The 20,619-nt window shown below is 37.1% G+C and overlaps 1 protein-coding gene across 1 annotated transcript in view; it reads right to left on the reverse strand.

Moving 5' to 3' along the window:
* Positions 1-20,054, reverse strand: part of CPA3 (carboxypeptidase A3) — a 32,202-nt gene extending 12,148 nt beyond the window's left edge. Inside the window, exons 1-9 of the mRNA XM_033212371.1 lie at positions 19,894-20,054; positions 19,708-19,783; positions 16,175-16,299; positions 6,672-6,774; positions 6,467-6,568; positions 5,328-5,429; positions 3,566-3,676; positions 2,597-2,687; positions 1,378-1,580 (exon numbers count right to left, since the gene is read on the reverse strand). Of these exons, the coding sequence (XP_033068262.1) occupies positions 1,378-1,580; positions 2,597-2,687; positions 3,566-3,676; positions 5,328-5,429; positions 6,467-6,568; positions 6,672-6,774; positions 16,175-16,299; positions 19,708-19,783; positions 19,894-19,961 (981 nt within the window). The 5' untranslated portion in view covers positions 19,962-20,054. The remainder of the gene's footprint in view (positions 1-1,377; positions 1,581-2,596; positions 2,688-3,565; positions 3,677-5,327; positions 5,430-6,466; positions 6,569-6,671; positions 6,775-16,174; positions 16,300-19,707; positions 19,784-19,893) is intronic.
* Between the last annotated feature and the right edge of the window lie 565 nt (positions 20,055-20,619).

Genomic DNA, 20,619 nt, shown 5'->3' on the forward strand with positions numbered 1-20,619 from the left:
CTAACAGGCTCATATTGCTACAGGATCTTCTCTACTCATCTGACTTCAGCATACCAAGGGAAGAAGGGCGGTTGACCGTTCTTTAAAATAGTTGTTAATTAGGGTATCTCTTTCAGAATGGCATTTTGTCATGACTTTTTAATACACGTTAGTGTTTTGTGTTATGAGAGTGATTGAATGAATTTTAATAGAATATAGTTACTAACATATTAGCACTTACAAATAAATATTTTTAAAAGATGACATGTATAATGTATATAACCGAGAATTTTTCTTTTTCTTAATCAATTTAGTTGCTATGCAAAGAACTCTCATTTTACTCAAAGTGGTTTTTTTTGTGGATATGCATTTTTTTAACCCATAATGTCATTTTCCTAACAGTGGATTGAAATCACAGTGCTGTACATTTGCATGCATTAATTGAACTCATGCACTCAGATTATCACATAGATTGGATAATAAATGACTATGGGCCATATATTGCTGGTATGTTTTCTTTGTTGTGTATATAGAGATGATTTTAATGACTGATTCAGATCTCTGCTCCAATTTACATTAAATGCTGTTGTGCTAAACACAATGAACTGAGGTCAAAATGAACATTGTAACCTTTTAATTTTAAAATATTTTATGAGGCAGTATTTGGACCACAGCTGTTACCAGAAGTGCTATATTTGCCAATCACCATGGGATCTGGGCCACTAAACTTTTTCTGTTTTATTTATTTTCTTCTATAGCAATTCAAAATATTTATCCCTCTCTCCACACATTCACTCTGTTACTTCCTGTGATTTATTGGAACCCATATGCAGACTTTTTTTTTTAAGCTCACATTATCAAATCAGTTTTTATTAATAAAAGGTGCTTAATGGACCATAGTTTTGGAAAGATAACATAGTGAGGAAGCTTCACAAACATTTATAGTCTTCTTTGGATAGTAAAAGAATATAATTTCCAAGTTTATCAGGAGGATAAAAATACAATGTATCTTCTTAAATCTGATATCTGGGGGGCAGGACTAGTGAATGTCTTTGCTGTTCTATTAGGCTTTTTTCACACATGGTTTTACCGTTCGACCCATGGTAACTCTTAAACCCCACAGGGAACTGTGTCGTAATAGGCTTCTATTGTGCCTTGCATAGACATTTCTTCCCAACTTGTTTTTCCTCCTGAGAATCACATTAAGAGAGTTTATTATCTATATACTTTTATCAATGAAAAATTAAAGATCATGATTTTAACTTCAAGGCAAATTTCATTAGTTCTTTTCTTTGACATTAAAATGTGAAATTCTTTCAACATACCCTAGTTAATGAAGAATAGACTGAAAGTCAATGGTGGTGTCGATGCATTAAGCACAAACTTTTGTCTACGTACCAAGTCCTTGTGGTTAGGTGGCAGTTTTGACGTATATCCATAGGGAAACAATAGCATCTGGGAGTAGGAATGGAAGGTGATGTAAGCCTTGATTTCATTCAGGTGGCTTCTAATGAAATCAGTGACAGCTTTCGTCTCTTTCTCGGACTCTGGTGCAGAGCCCCGATAGTTATCTGCACATGGGTCATTGGTATTAGGAATGGCTGCAGAAGACATAAGTGGATGAGACCATAGTCTGCTCCCCATTCATACAGCTCCTGCCTTTTCTAATGTATTATAGATTCACAGAATGGTTTAAATGTTTTTGCCTCTCATGTTTACAGGGCTGCTTCAATGTCCCTTGTGTCATAGTCACTACAGATTAACATTTCACACACATGCCAGATTGTAACAGACTTAGCCCACTGGAATATTCTGAGCCTTGTTTATTTCCTTGTCCTTTCCCAAGGCCACAGGAATAATAAATCAGAAGCAGCCCACGACTTGGAGCCAGATAGACTCCAGTTCTAATTCAACCCCAGCTCCAGTGTGCTGGGGGCTGGTGTGAATTACCTTCTCTGGGCAGAACTTTCTTCAGCCTTTTTCAGCAGAAAGCTCTCAATTAGGGATAGCTGCTGCTATTATCATGTTCATTATGGCAGAATACAGTTAAAAGCTCAGGTGATGTTTTCAACAAAATTAGGCACAGAAGAAATATATAAATTGGGGCAATGGTAATTTCTCCTTGAAACTATGCAGTGATAAAGTCATAGTTGTATAGCAACTAAAGCATCGTCTGATGTAGCAGGCCTCTACTTATCGTATTTCCATTACACTTTTTCACTTTCTTTGCTCCAGATGACTCTTTTCACTAAATATCTGAAAAACTATCTCTATGTTGCTTTTAACCACTGACATTTCTCACCTCAGGAAACAAAAGAATCTGAGGTCTTTATTCAGATTATCTGAATTTGTGTACATTTGGATTGTGCTTAATTGTTAGCAAACTAGATATAGTAAGTAAGAGATGGTTTGATAAACAGTCTGTTCCTCCTCATTTCCTTCCACACAGCAAAACATCCCTCAATGGTAGTAATGATTGTCTTTCATGTTACAGATGCAAAAGTTAACACTCACTCGAAGCATAACTATTTTTACTGAACAAGTAGGTGTTTTAGTTAAGTTTGGGGCCTAAATATTCCTTATAGCAATTTTCCTTGATAGCAAGTCTGCTACTCACAGTCCCATGAAGCATTAAAATTCCTGTTGAGGTCAGTGCCGATGCATTTGGAGTTTCGGTTCTTGGAACGATTTTTTCTCCACATGCGGTTCTGCCAGATTGAATGATGTAAGTGTTTACACAAGATCAGTTTGCATTTTTCAATTTGTTCATTTCAAATTCTCTCTGCAGGTGTCTGCAACTTTATTTGAAATCTATCTAGTTAACTTGAGGCCCTTTATTATAAAAAGAAAAAAATATTGTTTTCTTATAATTTGTAATATTTTCAGAATCATGGTTTTTAATATTATATCCTTGGGCTTTGATGAAATAATTCAGTTAATTTTCAACACTGTTGTTTAGTTCTCAGTATTAGAAGATGACTAATGGTGTTCTGAAATTAACCATAATTTAAATTATAACTTCATTAGCTTTTTCACCATATATAGATTCAGATATAATGCAGGTCAAATTTTTACTGTTGGAGCATTATTTGCAGAAAATAACTTGATGTGACAGTATCTGTCTGAGAGTTCTTATTTAGCAAAAGCAGGATAATAAAATGTACTGTGACAAGACAAATGGGTATCTGTATCTCTCTTTTATTTCTTTTTTGATACAATGATTCTACCTCAAATTCTATTCAAAATTGATGAAATACAAAGGTTTTTGTTTTAAAATCAATTAATTGACTTTATTCTTAGCTAGATATGCCATATCATATAATGCAATCATACATTTCCTCTGTAATTACTACTTTATTTCATTTTTCCACATAACTAGCTTCAGCAGCAAAAATTTTGTGTTATTTCAAGGATACCTACGCAACCAAGGAATCATACTTAATTTGAAACTGAGATTTTAAAAAATATAATTTTCTGAATTAGCATTAACTAGTTACCTAAACCCTAAGCTGAATGCATAACAATGTGTATTAAAGCCAGTAAATAATATCTAAATGCAAACAAGAGAGTAGAGAGCAAGCAGTACCTTTGTCCATGACCAAATATATCCATCAACATTGAACACAGGAAGAATGTAAAAATTCATTCGGTCCAAGAGTTTGGTCATAATTTTGTTTCTCCCATAGGTTTTGGTTGCCTGTAGGAGGAGAAAAAAATTAAGCTATTCATATGAAGTTTAGCTATTATGTGGAAAGTTGTGGTTATAATAGTAATAACTTGAATCACTTTCCAAGATCACATGCTTTCAAACATATTATCCTTAAAATGAACAAAAATAAACAATCCATGTAGATTACAGGGGAAAAAAAACCTAACTTATTTAGACTAATGACGTTAATGGAAATGAACAGTCTTTAAAGGAGCATTTAATTGTCGAGACCTGTAGCGTTCTAAATGTAGCATGAGGGATATGTTTCATAGAAAGATTGGAAGCCAAATGGAAAATTTGTAGTACTACTTATTTTTAATTGATTCTCTCACATCCTTTACGTAAATATAGATTGAGTCTGTAAGCACAGGAATATGAAAAGATTGGAGAGAATTTGTGAGATAGTTATAAGCAGGATTAAATAAAAAAATTTGCATTAATAAAATATCCAAGAATTCAGAGATTGAACAACTTTTTTTTTTTTTTTTCCATATCTCACTGAAATTTCTCTAACCACATGCACTTTCTGTAGCTACCTAAAATCTCTCTCATCACTCTTGGGAAGTCCCTTCCAGGTGTATCTGAACTAAAGACAAGAGATTTTTTGTAGACCTGTGATGTGCATTCCTTTATGTGTTGAGTAGGGGGAGCTCTTGGCCCTCATTTGGGAGAGCAAAAATAACTACAGGTTACTTCCTGGTGGATTCTTTTCTAGAAAAAGTATCTATGCCCAGAAAACCATTGTTATACATATTTCACCAGTGCAATATGCAAAAGCTGACAGAAAGAGAAAATTAAAATATGATTAGGAGTCAAAATACATTGGCAATAGAGTGAAAGGAAATTGAATATATAAACTAGATGAACCTTTTAAAAAAGTGAATTATAGGCCTGGTGTGGTGGCTCATGCCTGTTATCCCAGCACTTTGGGAGGCCGAGGGGGGCGGATTACTTAAGATCAGGAGTTGAGAACAGCCTGGCCAACATGGCAAAACCCCGTCTCTATTAAAAATACAAAAATTAGCCGGGCATGGTGGTGCATGCCTGTAGTTTCATGCCTGTAACTACCTGGGAGGCTGAGGCAGTAGAATCACTTGAACCCAGAAATCGGAGGTTGCAGTGAGCCGAGATTGCACCACTGCATTCCAGCCTGGGTAACAGAATGAGACTCTGTCTCAAAAAAAAAAAAAAAAAAAGGTGAGTTATTTGACACTCAGAAAGGAAACTTACATATGAAAATTCCAAGTACATGTGTGACCAATGTGTTATCTAAACAGGAATTAAAATTAAATATCTATGTTTTGAGCTCACTGAAGAAAGTTTACATTTGTAGGTGATGTGAAGGTTGTTTCAGATTTTCCATACTTGACTATACGATAAACTTTCATATGATAGCCCAAGAAAAGTTTGACTTTCATAAACTCTTAGCTTGAATTTAAGAATTGTTTGAAGGGAAGGTGTCAATTTCATAAAAACTGTAATGATGAGTAAAATTCGGAGCATTTCTTCGCTGACAGCACCAAGTGTGGGCTCTTCTAGCTACGTGGAATTGCGTGTTTGGAAAGGATGTCGCCACTCAGTGAGGTGCTGGAGACTTGGCAGTCAAAGGAGAATTGGGAGAGTCTTCTGATTCACTTACCTGATAGACAAACCACTGGCAGAATGCTGGGGAGACCCATTCTCGTGCGTGAATGCCACAATCCATAAAAATAGCCTTTCTTCTTCCTTTCTTTTTTCCAATCTATTTAAAAATAAACTTGAGATATTGTTTTGAACAAATTCACACATTGATCCCTTCTTGACCAATAACTCATTCATATTCTCAAAGCAATTCTTTCCCCTGTCTATTGTTGAATAAGAACCATGTATGCACATATTGTTCTCAGAAGGGACCACGGGATATATCCTTAAATGTCTATCCATAATTCATCATCTATTACAATGTATATTTTTCAAAAAATTTTTCTAGTGTCAGGGCAGCTGGTAGGATTTTGAAAAAAATTTGTAGTCCATTGTTTTTATTTTATTACTAACATCCTGTGTTCTGAGAAATTGATTATAAAGTCACTTTTGTTTCTGCCATTTCCTTTTGTTTTTCTGGTTTTGTAAACTGGGGGTATTTACCCTGGAGTGGAGAAGATCTTGTGTTGTGTTGGAGGGGGGAAGGGAAATAGTACTGGTTACTTGAATGACTGCCATTTTGAAGAGAGCGCAGATTTGTTTTGGGTGATTGGAGATAATGAATGAATGGGGATTCAGGATGTGGATGGGCTTCTCACTTGTTAAGTAGCTGCTTCAGGGAGCAGTATCTTTGGATGTGCAAAAATCCAGCAGCAACAGAATGGAAATTGTTGGCTCTATTATAGGGAACCCTCCAGCAATACAGGGTTGAAATGCCTAACATACTGTTCTACAGTCCTATGAGGCTATGATATTTAAATTCCTTTCATGACATTCATTCATCAGTTTCACTGCATTTTAAGGGGTGAGGGTTTTTTATACCAGAGACATCACAGACTCTTGTAATAAAGCTGTGGGATGAAATATTTGTTTACGTTTGTCCACTGTGCAATCTCTGACAAATGTTTATCCAGACACTCTCTTGGTTCCACCAAAACCACCTGTCATTTCTATTCTTTAATGAATGTCTAGAGCTTAAATATTCTTTCAGAGATAATACATATTGTCTCAAAAATAGCTCAGTAGTGTTACAAAGTAACTTTTAAATTCGTGTTTTTGAACAATAATAAGAATTAGTGGTTCTTGAATTATTTTTACCTTCAGAACATATAGTGGATTATCTTCAACAGTAGATCCAATTTTAATACGAGAGACCATTTCAGGATGCTTATCCATCATCTTTTCAGCCCAAGCCACAATCTTAACAGCAAAATCAATTTTGAGAAATTAGAATAAAAGAAAACAAAATGACAATAAATATTAAGGGTAATTTAAAAAAAAGTACAGGCATTTTATACTGTACCTTTTCCCAGTTGTTGTATTTTGCATAGCTGTGCCTGCCTGGGATATCTTCTTTAACATCAAACTGTTTCTCGATCTCTTGTTGTAGATCATGAATCAAGATTCTGTTTGACAGGGGAACGATAAAATACATGTTTTATCATGAGAAAGGAAAACACAGTTATCTTTCATGTGCAGAAAATTTCTCTTCCTTCTCCTGTATCTTTAATCAAGTTTGCTCTGTTTCTTCATTATTCTCCTCTAGCTATCTCCTTTAGACATGTCATGTGTCTGGCTTCTGATCTCCCCATTTATCTAGAGCTGTGCTGAGCAGTACGATAGTCTCTAGCCCCATGTGCCTACAGGACATGTGATGTGGGGCTTGTCCAAGAGTAGATTGCTGTATGTGTAAAATATATACCAGAGTTTGAAGATAGTATAAAAATTATATAAATTATCTCACTAATAAGTTTTATACTGTATAGAATAAATATTTCTATTTCAGATATATTGGGCTAAAAAATGTATTGCTAAAGTTAATTTTACCTGTTGCTTTTTACTTTTTTAATGTGTCTACTAGAATTTTAAAATTATGCATGTGGCTCGTATTGTACTGCTATAGTACTCCCCATCCTTCTCCGAAACACACACACATCTACGTCCACATAAACACAGGCAACAAGAGACACTTTCATGCACACATCTACGGACCATACCTTATAATTTCACACCTTGAGAGTTGGGAGAAACTTGAATAATAATGATAATTATAATAGTAAGCAAGTACTTAGCACTTACCTTGTGCCAGGCACTGCTTTGACCTCCATATATACATTATTAATTCACTTAATCTTCATATGAGATTATTATGCTTATCTTCAGATGAGAAAAATGAGGTACAAAGTGTTGAAATAATGTGCCTATAGAGATGTATCCAGAAAATGGCTAACAAGATTTGGAGGGGGTAACATAAGAGATGGGAAAAGTCACTGGAAGACTAATGTTGAGGGTCAAGAGGCTTACACCTTATCTTCCTATTTTCTTTCTCTTTCTCTTTTTCTTTTATTTTTGAGATGGAGTTTCACTCTTGTTGCCCAGGCTGGAGTGCAATGGTGTGATCTCAGCTCACCACCATCTCCACCTCCCGGGTTCAAGCGATTCTCCTGCTCTAGCCTCCTGAGGAGCTGGGATTACAGGCATGCACCACCACACCGGCTAATTTTGTGTTTTTACTAGAGATGGGGTTTCTCCATGTTGGTCAGGCTGGTCTCGAACTCCTGACCTCAGCTGATCCGCCCGCCTCAGCCTCCTGAAGTGCTGGGATTACAGGCGTGAGCCACTGCGTCCGGCCTCATCTTCCTATTTTCATCTCTTTCTGAGCCATCTCATGTCATCATTTTATGGAGTCTAATGGCTGTAATGGTCACCTGATGGTCACTCATACTTGAATCTCCAGGTATAGACTCACCTCTGAACTCTAGGCTTACACATCCAACTGCCTACCTGACGTTTTCACTTGGATTCAGATATCCATATGTGTAATACAGGCCAGGTACAGCTTTATACACATTATTTAATTAACCTTGTCAGTATTATCACTTTACAGATGGGGAAGTTAGTGCTCAGAAGGTTTTAAATATTCACAGTTTGTATGAGGTGGAGTTGGGAATTTGAATACAAACTGCCTCATTTCAAGATTTATTTTTTAAAAATGTCATCTTCATCATATAGGAAAGTATTTTATTTATTTTGTCTGGGGATTTTCTATTTGCTTCATTAATCTATTTTCTTATGCCTTAGTAGAAACCAAATCATATTTAATTACAGTAAAATTTAATACCAGATCATGTATCTTATTCTTTTTTTCCAAAAATTTTGACTAATTTCACCTATTTTAAATAAATGTCTTGGCTGGGCATGATGGTTCACACCTGTAATCCCAGCACTTTGGGAAGCCAAGGCAGTTGGATCACATGAGGCCAGAAGTTTGAGACTAGCCTGGGCAACATGGTGAAACCCCGTCTCTACTAAAAATACAAAAGTTAGCCAAGTGTGGTAGCGGGCACCTGTAGTCTCAGCTACTCGGGTGGCTGAGGCATAAGCATTGCTTGAACCCAGGAAGTGGAGGTTGCAGTGAGCTGAGATTGCACCACTGCACTCCAGCCTGGGTGACAGAGGAGACTCTGTCTCAAAAAAAAAAAAAAAAATCTTATCAGAATCATTTTAGGAATTAGAATCATAAGAAAAAATGGGATTTTTGATAGACATTAAATTATAAATATAAGAATTTTATTATTAATAACAGATCATAATATAGTTGTATCTTTTTGATTCTTCAGTAAAATGTTATGTATTTTGATTGCCTATATATATATATATTTTTTTTTGCCAGTTTTGCGAGTGACTTTTTTTCTCACTACATTTTTGAATTGGTTATTACAGTATTCATATATTAAAAAACCATTTACTTTGATTATACTTAGCTATTTTATTAGATTAAAAAATTATCTTTTTACTTTTAAGAATTTTAGTTATGTCTTTAGGGTATTTTCTGTGTTATTTCTTCTGCCAGTATCTATACTTTCTAATTTTCTTCATAACTTTCTTTTTTTCCTTGCTGTTTTGCATTGGAAAACTCTCTGAGCTATGATAAATAATAGTAGCCATAGAGGGCATTCTTTTTTTTTTTTTTTTTTTTACAGGAAAACTTATCTTTCACTGTTAAGAAAGATGTTGAATGCCACTTTGAGATTAATATGGCAGTATCAATTTATGTGATCAAATTATTGTCCATTGATGTATGACTGCATTAAAATCTATTATTAGATTCCTTAATATGTTAAATATTATTTAACAGCTGTAGGAGATTTACAAATACCCTCACAAAAAGCCTTGTTTGTTTTATTTTAGATAGTGTTCTAAAAATCTTGTTTAACCTAGAAGGAATGCATTGGATCTAGGGAAAATGACGTGCTGAAAGCAAGCAGCGAGTGCACTGTTATCAGTAGGTGATAGCTGACAGCAAAAAGAAAAAAAAACAAAAACAAAAACAGAAAAGTGAAAAATCTCCCTAGACAGAAGGACTTAGAAAACATGGATTAGTGGTCTCATAGCACGGTATGAAAATTCATATTGATAATGATAATTATTTACCCAAAGGTAAACCATATTCAATATACTCTATTTTGCAGGGCGGAAAATTATCGTTTATAATGGGAATGTTTCAATAAAAATGTTAAAAAGAAAGGATTTCTTGAAGTTGTACCTGCCTGAACAATTTTCTTATTTGGCTTATCTCATTTCTCATTGACTATATAAATAAAGGAATTACTCACCTTCTGGTAATGAAATGCACGTGTATTTTTTTTTTTTCTGCTGTTAGCAGTGAGTCCTGGATGCAGGAAAATGTCTATTTTTTAATATTCATTCTAGTCTTTGAGACAATATCATGTACTCTTTCCATCACCATAAATCTTATCAAATAAGGAAGCAGTGAGTGACCTGTGTTCAGACCTTCTTGGGTTCCAACCCCAGTTCGCCTACATAATACTAAATGTGATCTTGGGCAGCTTAGTTACCCTGTGAACCTCAGCTTTCCAACCTTTACAATTGCGGTGACCAGGCTTGTGGTGAGAATGAAATGAAGTAAAACTGGAGTGCTTGGTGGCCTCAGGCTCCCATTGAACTTCAGAATAATAGTGAAGTTGGGTCACAAAATCGACCACCATTTTATAGTCGTAACACGTTTTTAAAGCAGGCTTTGATGGTATGTAGATGTTTGACTCTTTGATTTCTTCAATTTCTTACAATAATGAGCTATGACACTGACACTGATGAGCTCCCCTCTACTTGTTGGTTTCTCCTTGCTGATTGACTGACTGATCTGAGTTCTGATGTGGAACGCAAATGCCGTATTCCCCTAATTAGAGTTTATTTAGCACATGGGACCAAGTACTGCTCATGAATATTGATTCCTATTAGCAGCACTGACAAGCACATCATTATGTACATTATGTATATTATATCTAACTCACTGTATGCTTTGCTTTTGACTTATGATGAATCTAGGATTTCTGAGAAAATAAACTTGTGGCAGCAATTTTGGAATCAGGTGGAGCATGTTGCACTGAAACTCACACAAAGGCTGGGAAGATTTGAAATTATATTTTGGGTGATCATTACAGACATAATTAATTGCTTTAAGCTCTAAAGAGGGCACATGGCTTTTGCTCCACCTGCATTAATAGAAGTGGAGGAACCAGGCAGAAGAGAAATTTTATGGTCACAGAGGTTGATTTGTAACATAAGACAGTATTAATTAGTCACAGGAAGCTTGTGTCTAAGAATATTTTTAGACTTACACATATCAATTTAGCTTTCGTGATAACAACAGCATCAAAAACACACACACACACATATATACACACAAAAAACAGTGTGAGTTGAAGTTCAATCTTTCCACAAATGATGCAGCTGCATGAGAACATCAGAAAGGTGCCAGGTTGTTGCTGATAGGGACTAGAAATTAAGGCTGGAAATTAAGAATTGGAGCCAGATGTTATTTTCACGAGCCTTTTCACTAACCAGCAGCCAGGCATAAACAAATGAAAACAAATTACTTTTTCTCAAATATTATTTTGTGCTCCAAAATTTGCTTAATTTGTTTAACAAAATTCCTAAATATAGGTGAAAGGATAAATAATTATCACTGGGGATTGAATAATACAAATGGTTAATGTTTACTGAACCTTCTTTATGCGCCAGGCACTTTCTCAGCACTGTATTTGCATTTTATCACTCAGCATGATTAACTGGGTACCATTATCAGCCCTTGTTTTTATGAAGGTTTGGTCAATTTCCAAAATGGACACAACTGTTGAAATACAGAAGTTGGAATTTGAACCTGGAGGGTCTCACATCAGCACCCTAGCTGTGAGCCATTGTGCAATAGTGCCTTCATCACTGGAGTGAAATCCTTGGGTATTGCTGTCAGACTCTACTCTCCTTAGTCTTCGGAGGTTGGTGCATGGTTGGCCCAATCAACCAACACTCATGGAAGTCTGTGTCCCAAGATCAGGGAGCAAGTAAGAGGTTCAGAGAAGAGATGAGATAAATTTTACTTTGACAGTTTCAAGGCTCCCATCCTTTGCTGCTTTTAGAAAGCAGCAAAGAAGGACTGGAGAACTGTGGGCCAATGTATGTGACCATCATAGGCTCTGGTGTGTGTGTGTGTGTGTGTGTGTGTGTGCGTGCGCGCGCGCGCATGCATGTGTATACACTGGGGAAAGATGTTTCAGGAAGGCAGAGTCACTGTCAGGGTGCCTTATAAATGGGACTGGATTCTCCTGATGCCCACATTATGTCAGGATATGGTGCTATTCAAAAAGCATGGTTTCGGGTTTCTATAAGATTCAATATCCTTCTGGTAACTCCCTAATTTGGTTACCACACATCAAACTCTACACTTATTGACATGGATTTCCCAAGGTTTGAGGAATACTACTCATTTATTCACTGGGAGGAAAATGGAGCATCTGGTGATAGCCTCTAGTTATTTCCTGTTTCAGTGTATGTGTGTGTATTCATAGAAGTAAAGGACTAGGCAGACAGAAACTTTATGATCCCAGTCAATCTTCATGAAATGCCTATGAAATAGGTTCCATTATTATTCCCATTTTATAGATGAGGTATGAGGTAAAGCAAAGTTAAATAAATTGCCAATGTTAAATACCTAATGCATGGCTTCAGTGGGACTGGACCCAGATAGCCTTGCTTCAGAACCTGCTTTCCTACCTTCCACACTCCTGTTTGTCACATGACCAATTGTAACTTCAACATTTGCATCATGTAGCATGTTTTAGTATAACATGCATGTTATACTCTTAGGTAAGTAATATGTAAAAATGTGAAGCAGAAGAAAAAAATGAATGACACATTAGAATGATTTGATTGAAACATTTGATAGGGCTGTGTATATCCATGGAATATGAATTTGTATCTGACTGAACATTATTATTAGGCAGATAGACATTAATATGAGGTGTTGATTATCACTGTGTCAGTTTGGCATAGATCTTTTGTGCATTTCTCACATGATCTTATATGGATCCTAGTAAGATTTTACTTAATTGTACCATTTGAGTTTTCTTATTATATTAATAGCTGTTTTCTGAGTTACCTTTCATTAACAACTCTTTATTTTCTAATTTTAACCTTTTATCAAAGAAAAGACAATGTTAAAAATTGACTATCTAAAATGTAAACAATGTTAAAAACACTAGGATTTTTAACTGCTGAATCCAAGTATAGTGTCTGCCCCAAACTCAGTCCAATGGACATGCTTTCCCTTTGATATTTGTTCTCCAGTCTGTTTGGGTTTGTTAGTATATCCATGTTGTTTGTTTTTTGAACTTGGACTTTTATGATTTTATAAATAAAAAAGGAAACAAGTATGTTACTTTAAAATAAAATCTGGCTTACTAACTTAATTTTCTAAAAATTAAAAAAAAATCACACAGATACTTTAAACTAAATAGTGGTTGATATATACTATCTAATAAAGGGTGTCTAAGTAAATCATTGTGTCAAACCAGCCTTGGTTTAATTCAGCCTGGTGCTTGGGTCCGACCAGATGTTTCTGTTCTTAGAACTCTTTTCTGTTCTTAGAACTCTTCTGCTACTGACTGACACCAAGCAATACATATAATTAATATGCAAATAAAATTATCTATATAATTAGTACTTGGAGACAAGATTTTAAATAGTTCTTGCCTACACAAATCAGTATATATATTTATATTTCTGAAGGAGGTAACTAATTATGTGGCTCTCCCATAACTGTGACTGATTTGGGCCACTTTCTAGAATTCATGTTTTAATTTGATAAAACCAATTTTTGTAGGTAATTTAACACTTTGGTTCTTGATGTAGATAGCAAAAAACTCCTTTGTCATAAGATAAAGTGAAAAACACACTAATTTGAAGATCTGGATTTAGACATCTAGTTGAATGAGAATCATTTCAGGCTAGCAGAGGCCTAGAGGACCAAAGGAGAAAAAAGGTTGATGTGAGCTATTTGATAAATCGGAAGGATGCTAGCTGCCTGCCTAGGTGTCGTACAGTGATTTACTCCACTATCCATGCTCATGCCAAACAACTAGCTTTTCTAGATACATTTTCTACATTATAACTGCATTATAGGGCTATTAAGGAAAACATAATACCTAATTCTTTACCTTGCTGTTCAAGCCAAATTATATAAAATTTGGCCACACTACTACTTTATTTTAGCTTGGGCTGAATGCTTTGTAAGAATTAGTTTATCATAGGAATCCAGACCAGGTCTATATTTCTGAAGTAAAGTGAAGAGTGTAATAATTTAGGCACATACACTAGGAAGTTGGCAATGAAGTGAGTGAATCAAGAGACACAGTAGGCTGGGCGTGGTGGCTCACGCCTGTAATCCCAGCACTTCGGGAGACTGAGGTGGGCGGATCACAAGATCAGGAGATGGAGACCATCCTGGCTAACATGGTAAAACCCCATCTTTACTAAAAATACAAAAAATTAGCCTGGCATGGTAGCAGGCGCCTGTAGTCCCAGTTACTCGGGAGGCTGAGGCAGCAGAATGGTGTGAACCCGGGAGGCGGAGCTTGCAGTGAACCGAGATTGAGCCACTGCACTCCAGTCTGGGTGACAGAGTGAGACTCCGTCTCAAAAAAAAAAAAAAAAAACCAAAAAAGACACAATAACCCGGGGTTATTTAAGATAGAGGGTTGATTTCTTTTAAATGAAAAAGTCAATGCATTATCTGAACCTTAATGTAAACAGATAATGTAATACAAATTTCCGCAGTCTTGTAGTTATATTTTCGAAGTGTCTAAGTTTAATGATGCAATTTATAAAAACACAGAAAAACCTATATCAGTATATTAATTTAAAAGAGTGAAAAAGTGGTATCAATTTTGAATTACGTATTTTCAATTTGTTAACTTTTACATTTGTACCACAACCTTCTTGAAACAGTAACAAAACTGAAAAACAGTCATCAATAGCCATCACAAATAGTAGACTGTTACCTTTAAAGCCATGAATAAGAATGTTTTTTGCTTGCTTGTCCTATGTATGTGATTTTTAAATTTCAATAGAGTTTATATTTATTTGAGATATTGTAGCAATATCATAAATACAATCAAGTTATGGTAAGCAGCAGTAAATCCTGCTCTGCAGTATAACATCACTGACATCAATAGGATCTTTCTTTATCTCAGCCAGAAGCAGACCTTTTGAGTTAAAGCACCAAGTCAGGTAACAGAGGTATAAAATGGCAAGTTCCAAAAAAAAACAAAAAAAGTGAACTAGTGTTTAGCAGTGTTTTGACAACGAGGGTCTCAATAAATGGGAATCCTGGCATGACGTGGCCTGGGGAAGTTAAAATTGGACCCCTCTGTACATGAAACTATGAAATGTTTGAAAGTATAAAAACACATTTTCTTTCTTTCTTTTCTTTGTTTTTTTTGAGATGGAGTCTAGCTGTGACGCCCAGGCTGGAGTGCAGTGGCACTATCTCGGCTCACTGCAACCTCTGCCTTCTGGGTTCAAGCGATTCTTCTACCTCAGCCTCCCAAGTAGCTGGAACTACAGGCACATGCCCCCATGCCCGGGTAATTTTTGTATTTTTAGTAGAGATGGGGTGTCACCATATTGGCCAGGCTGGTCTCTAACTCCTGACCTCATGATTCGCCTGCCTTGGCCTCACAAAGTGCTGGGATTACAGGCATGAGCCAGCATGCCTGGCTGACACATTTTAATTTCTAAATTATGCATTGATTTATGATATTCATTGCTGGGCTCCCTTCTCGTTCACTGCCCAGGGCCCAGACTGTGCATGGCCCATGATTGCTGCTTAATATATTCAAATTTTCTCTTATTTCTCCGTGGGGCCAGAATGACTCATTTCTGCCTCTTTGGCTATTTGAGATTCTTTTCTCTTTGATTTAAACCTTATTCGACTGCTCTGCTTGTGCTTTCTCTGAGGAAGAATTTTTTTCGTAAAGAATTATTTATTGCTGTATTTCTGACATACCAATGGTTTTTGTTTTTTTGGTCTCCTTTTATGTATCAGGAAAATTCAAATACATAAAAGGAGACCAGTACCAGTAGCTCATGAGCTCTGGGCCGATTACCTGTCGGTAGTGATGGCGTGTGGCTAACCCATTAATGCCTGCTCATGTGAGCTCCGTGCCTACGAGGGGCTGGTTTTGGAGATGGTAGATATAGGTAATTGTTATTATTATAGCTAAGAGCAAATGTAAGGTAGATGTTGAACTGCCAAATTTGATTCTATCACCTCTGTAAACAGGCCTCACTAATGTGTTTGGAAGTAGCTGTGATCTGTATCTTACAGAAAGAGCTTTTGTTTTGGGGGGCCCAATTAAACATAGTTCCATTGTAATACTTTCTTCTACTTCAAGGCTCCCAAAGCTTTGAATATCCAACACATTTCAATATTTGCCAAGGACTTACTCATAGTGCATTTTATTTTGATCCAAGGCAGACTGGATGGCTTGGGATTCCTTCTCACTAACTCGGAAATCCACCGTCATATTAGCAGCTACGTGGTGGGTGGCACCTGGATACCAGAAGTCAAGCTGTAGAGATAAGCTCAGTGTTAGTCAGAGTTTATTTGCTTACCCAACACATATTGATTAGGAAATGATCATGTCTCATACTCTGTGAAAGGAATTTGGGGCTCAGCATAGCGAAGATATAGACCCTTCTTTTAACAAGCTTATGGGATTTTTGCAAATATACTTAAGAACTGTTGAATATTAGGGAGGAGGAAAGAAACCTTCCTAGTGCCTGATCACTTTTTTTTTTTTTTTTTTTTTTTTTTTTTTAGGACTTCAGGTCTATCAAGTTAAAAAGGATGGGCAGCTCTTTTGGTTAATTTTTTTCTTCCACAATTTTGGGGTTGAATGGAATCACAATTCATCTAGCCACAGAATCTGGCTGTAATTGGAAATTTAAATTAAATATCTGGTTAGTTAGTCCTCAGAACCTGGTGTCCCTATAAACTCTGGAAATCCTGAAAGTCTTGTATCCGACAGTCGGTATAGTCCCCCAGGAATGTCATTTTTCTAGCACTATGTCCTTGGGCAAGTTACTAGGATTCTTTAAATTTTAGTCCTCTCTCCTAAAATAATGGGGCAAATGAGAGTTCACTGGGAAGTGTTGTGAAGATTGTGAAATAGGTCTGAGGTCTGGGGCATGAAGACATTTAACAGGTGCAGAAGTTTTTTTTCCTTTCTCTTCCTCTAGCTGATAAGCTCAAAAATTTGGTATATGACCTCAGAAGTATAGCATTCAGATCAAAATAACTTCGAGGCTGGGCGTCGTGGCTCACCACTGTAATCCCACCCAGCACTTTGGGAGGCTGAGGTGCGGATCATCTGAGGTCAGGAGTTCGAGACCAGCCTGATCAACATGGAGAAACCCCGTTTCTACTAAAAACACAAAATTAACCAGGCGTGGTGGCACATGCCTGTAATTCCAGCTACTTGGAAGGCTGACGCAGGAGAATTGCTTGAACCTGGGAGGCAGAGGTTGCAGTGAGCTGAGGTCTCGCCATTGCACTCCAGCCTGGGCAACAAGAGCAAAACTCCATCTCAAAAAGGCCCAAAAAACAAAACAAAAGCAAAAACAGAAACAAAAACAAACATTGAAAAGATTCCAGTTCTTGTGGTTCTTCAAAATCATACTCAATTGTGAAACTAAATGAAGTACAAGTCCCCAGCCTGGGAAATGTGAAGGAAAAGCTCAATTTCCACTCCTGCTTGTGCATGTATCCAGGTCTGCCTGGCTGTTTCTTAGTTGAGACCCCCTCTACCTCTAGGTCAATCAAGTGACAATATGAGGCTGCTATGACCCAACCAATGTTTGTTTATTTTGATCAAAAAGTTACAGTATGAGTTGGACATATGAGAGATATAGTGTGATGCAAAGGCAAGTTAGGCAGAGCCAACTTATCAAAATAGACATTTCTCTGTTCTAGCAGGGTAATGTGCCGCAGGAGCTTAGAGCTTAGTGAACTTTCATTTATTAAGCACAAGGCACAGAGCTGGGTGCCACAGTTGTAGAGACTAATAAGGGACTTTTTAGACGCGAAAGGTTTGGTGTGGAACACAGTCAGACATTCATGTTTCCCACATGTTAACCAATGCCAGAGGAAGGATCTGGTGTTCTAGGAGCACAAGGAGCAGCCAAAACTGAGTCATGAGAGTTGATGAACAGAAGAGACTTCCTGCAGGAGACACTGCCTGAGTCGGATCTTGAGAAATAAGTAGGACTTACCCAGGTCAAAATGGAGAGAAACATATTCCTCATGAGAAAAGGTGTACAGGGCCACGGTGGGTGAGATTTTGGTGTTTATGGGGCTTGAAGGGTGCGGAAGAAGGTGGATGAGCAGGATATTGAAGAGGTTGGTAGTTTGGCCGATCATAAAAGGTTTTGAATGCTATATGAATACCAACAGAAAATGCTTCTGACCGGGCACGGTGGCTCATGCCTGTGATGCCAGCATTTTGGGAGGCTGAGGAGGGTGGATCACTTGAGGTCAGGAGTTTGAGACCAGCTGGGCGACGTGGCAAAACGCCATCTTCACTAAAAACACAAAAATTAGCTGGGGATGGTGGTGGGCACCTGTAATCCCAGCTAATAGGGAAGCTGAGGCAGGTGAATCACTTGAACCTGGGAGTCGGAGGCTGCAGAGATTGCACCACTGCACTCCAGCCTGGGTGACAGAGTGGAACTCTGTCTCAAAACAAAAACAAAAACAAACAAAAAACACTTCTGTGATGCTTAATATAGCAGGCCTGCTTCTGAGTGCTGCCAAAAGCTTATTTAGTCTTTGAAGCAACCCTAGGAAGTAGGTATGATTATTATCCTCATTTTATAGAAGAAGAAATGGAGACCCAGAGATGTTGAGTAACTTGTCTAAGGCTACAGAGGTAGTGTAGAGCTTGGATTTGAATGTAAGCATTTGACTTTGAAGAGAATGCTTCTTCCATAGTAGGCTGCTTCTCAGCAATGACCCTTAAATGGAGGAATGCAATTGTCAAGTTTTAGAGTGAGCAATCAGGTTGCAATGCAGAGTTGGCTTTGTGGGTGGCAAGACTAGAACCCTGATTGCTAGCTAAGGGACTATGGAAATTGTCCTTGCAAGAGGTAGAGTGAACATGAAGGTGGCAGTGGCAGTGGCAGTGGAATGGAGGGCAATGTGTGGATCTGAGAAACATTTGGGAGTTAGAATAGGCAGAGCCTTTGATTGATTTGATGTAGAGATAAGAGTGTGTTCTACTGGAATAAATCCCAGATCTAGTTCTGGGTTTAAATCTGATGTGTAATCTTGGTCATTTAATTTTTTGTCTTTGTACTTTAGCTCTTCTGTTTCAAATGAGTTACATTATAACCCTGACATTGAGAATCTGTTGGAGAATTTGAAATGACATATGTAAGGTGGCTTGCACAACGTATTTAGGAGCAGCTGAATACATGATAAAATTATTTTAGACTGTTGGATTTTAAAGGATTGGTCTAACTTTAAAAGTCTTATTTGAAAATGTACCTACTCTTGGAGAGGGTCACATCTTGATATTTGCCAATGCCTCAACGTTTTTAGTTAGCACTCAAAGAGAAATTATGGCACCAGAGGAGATGAGGGTGGGAGTGGGGAGAATGGAGAGGGAATGGCACCAGTAGGCAAGAGAAAGATGCCCTGATAAGGAGGCCAAGAACAGCTCCTGATTTCACAGTTTTACCCTGAAAAAACTGGTGTTTGCAAAGCTTTTTGGAGGAAAAACAGAAGTGGTGGTCATGGAAACCAAGACCAAAACCAGAACAGATGAAATATTGGCCATTGGCTGAATTATCCAGATAGCTCCTGCTTTCCCCTTATGTTCAATAGTCTTTTGTAGTCTCGTGGGCATTAACAGTAAAATAAGAAGAAGCATATTTTAGAGAACAGTAAGAAAAGATAAAATATCCCTCTAAATGCTTACCTCATTGGTTTTGGCCAAGTCCTTTATGATGTCTGCTTGTTTTTTATCCTGGGGCTTCACGCGGAACAACTTCTCCCTTTACAAAGGCAAATGAAAAAAAAAAAAAAAACAAAACAGTGAACTGTAAGGAAACAACCTTTAATTCTCTTGCCACACAGAGACTGGAATACAGGAAGTAAGATTTACCTGTCAAAGCGGACAGGAGCAATTGCAAGAGTGGTAGCAATCAAACCCACGGGCAGGATGAGCCGCATGATTCTTCTTTGCCTGCCTTGAGACCCTCTGGCAGTTTTATGCCTCAGCCCTTATCTTGATGAGCAGCTGATTTCCTCTTAGGGTTCTGTTGCACAAACTGTTCCCCTTCTTTGCCCACACTAGGTTTTTTTTTTTTTTTTTTCCAGCTGGGGAGGGAAAAACACTAACCCACCAAGCCCATGCTACTTATCTACCTTTTGCAATAGGAAATACCCATTTTACAGACACAGGATGGGAAGCAAATGCCTTTAGCAAATAACTTGGTCAAGGTAACAGAGAAAGTATGTTCACAGAGCTGGGGTTTACCAGTTCTGTCTGTTCTAAAGTACTACTCTACCATTCTGCTTGAATTGGATAGAAGAAATCAGTTTTACAATTTGCACTTGGAGACTGAGATGAATTTGGGTATCTGGCTATAAAATCTTGGTGAGTGGTTTGTAATAATGTAAAATATATTTTTGAAGCTAGAATGTAAGTTGTGAAATTAAAAACTTTTAAATTATAAAATATAAATGTACTAAAAATGCTGTAAGTACTATGGCAAACATTGAAGTGTTCACTGTTTAGATTTTACAGTGATAACATTTTTGTTACATTTGTCATGTACTTCTCTCGGTGAAGAAATAAACACTAAAGACCTAAAGCACTGCCCTAACT

This window comes from Trachypithecus francoisi, unplaced genomic scaffold, assembly GCF_009764315.1.
Source record: "Trachypithecus francoisi isolate TF-2019V2 unplaced genomic scaffold, Tfra_2.0 Lachesis_group0, whole genome shotgun sequence".
Lineage (NCBI taxonomy): Eukaryota > Metazoa > Chordata > Mammalia > Primates > Cercopithecidae > Trachypithecus > Trachypithecus francoisi.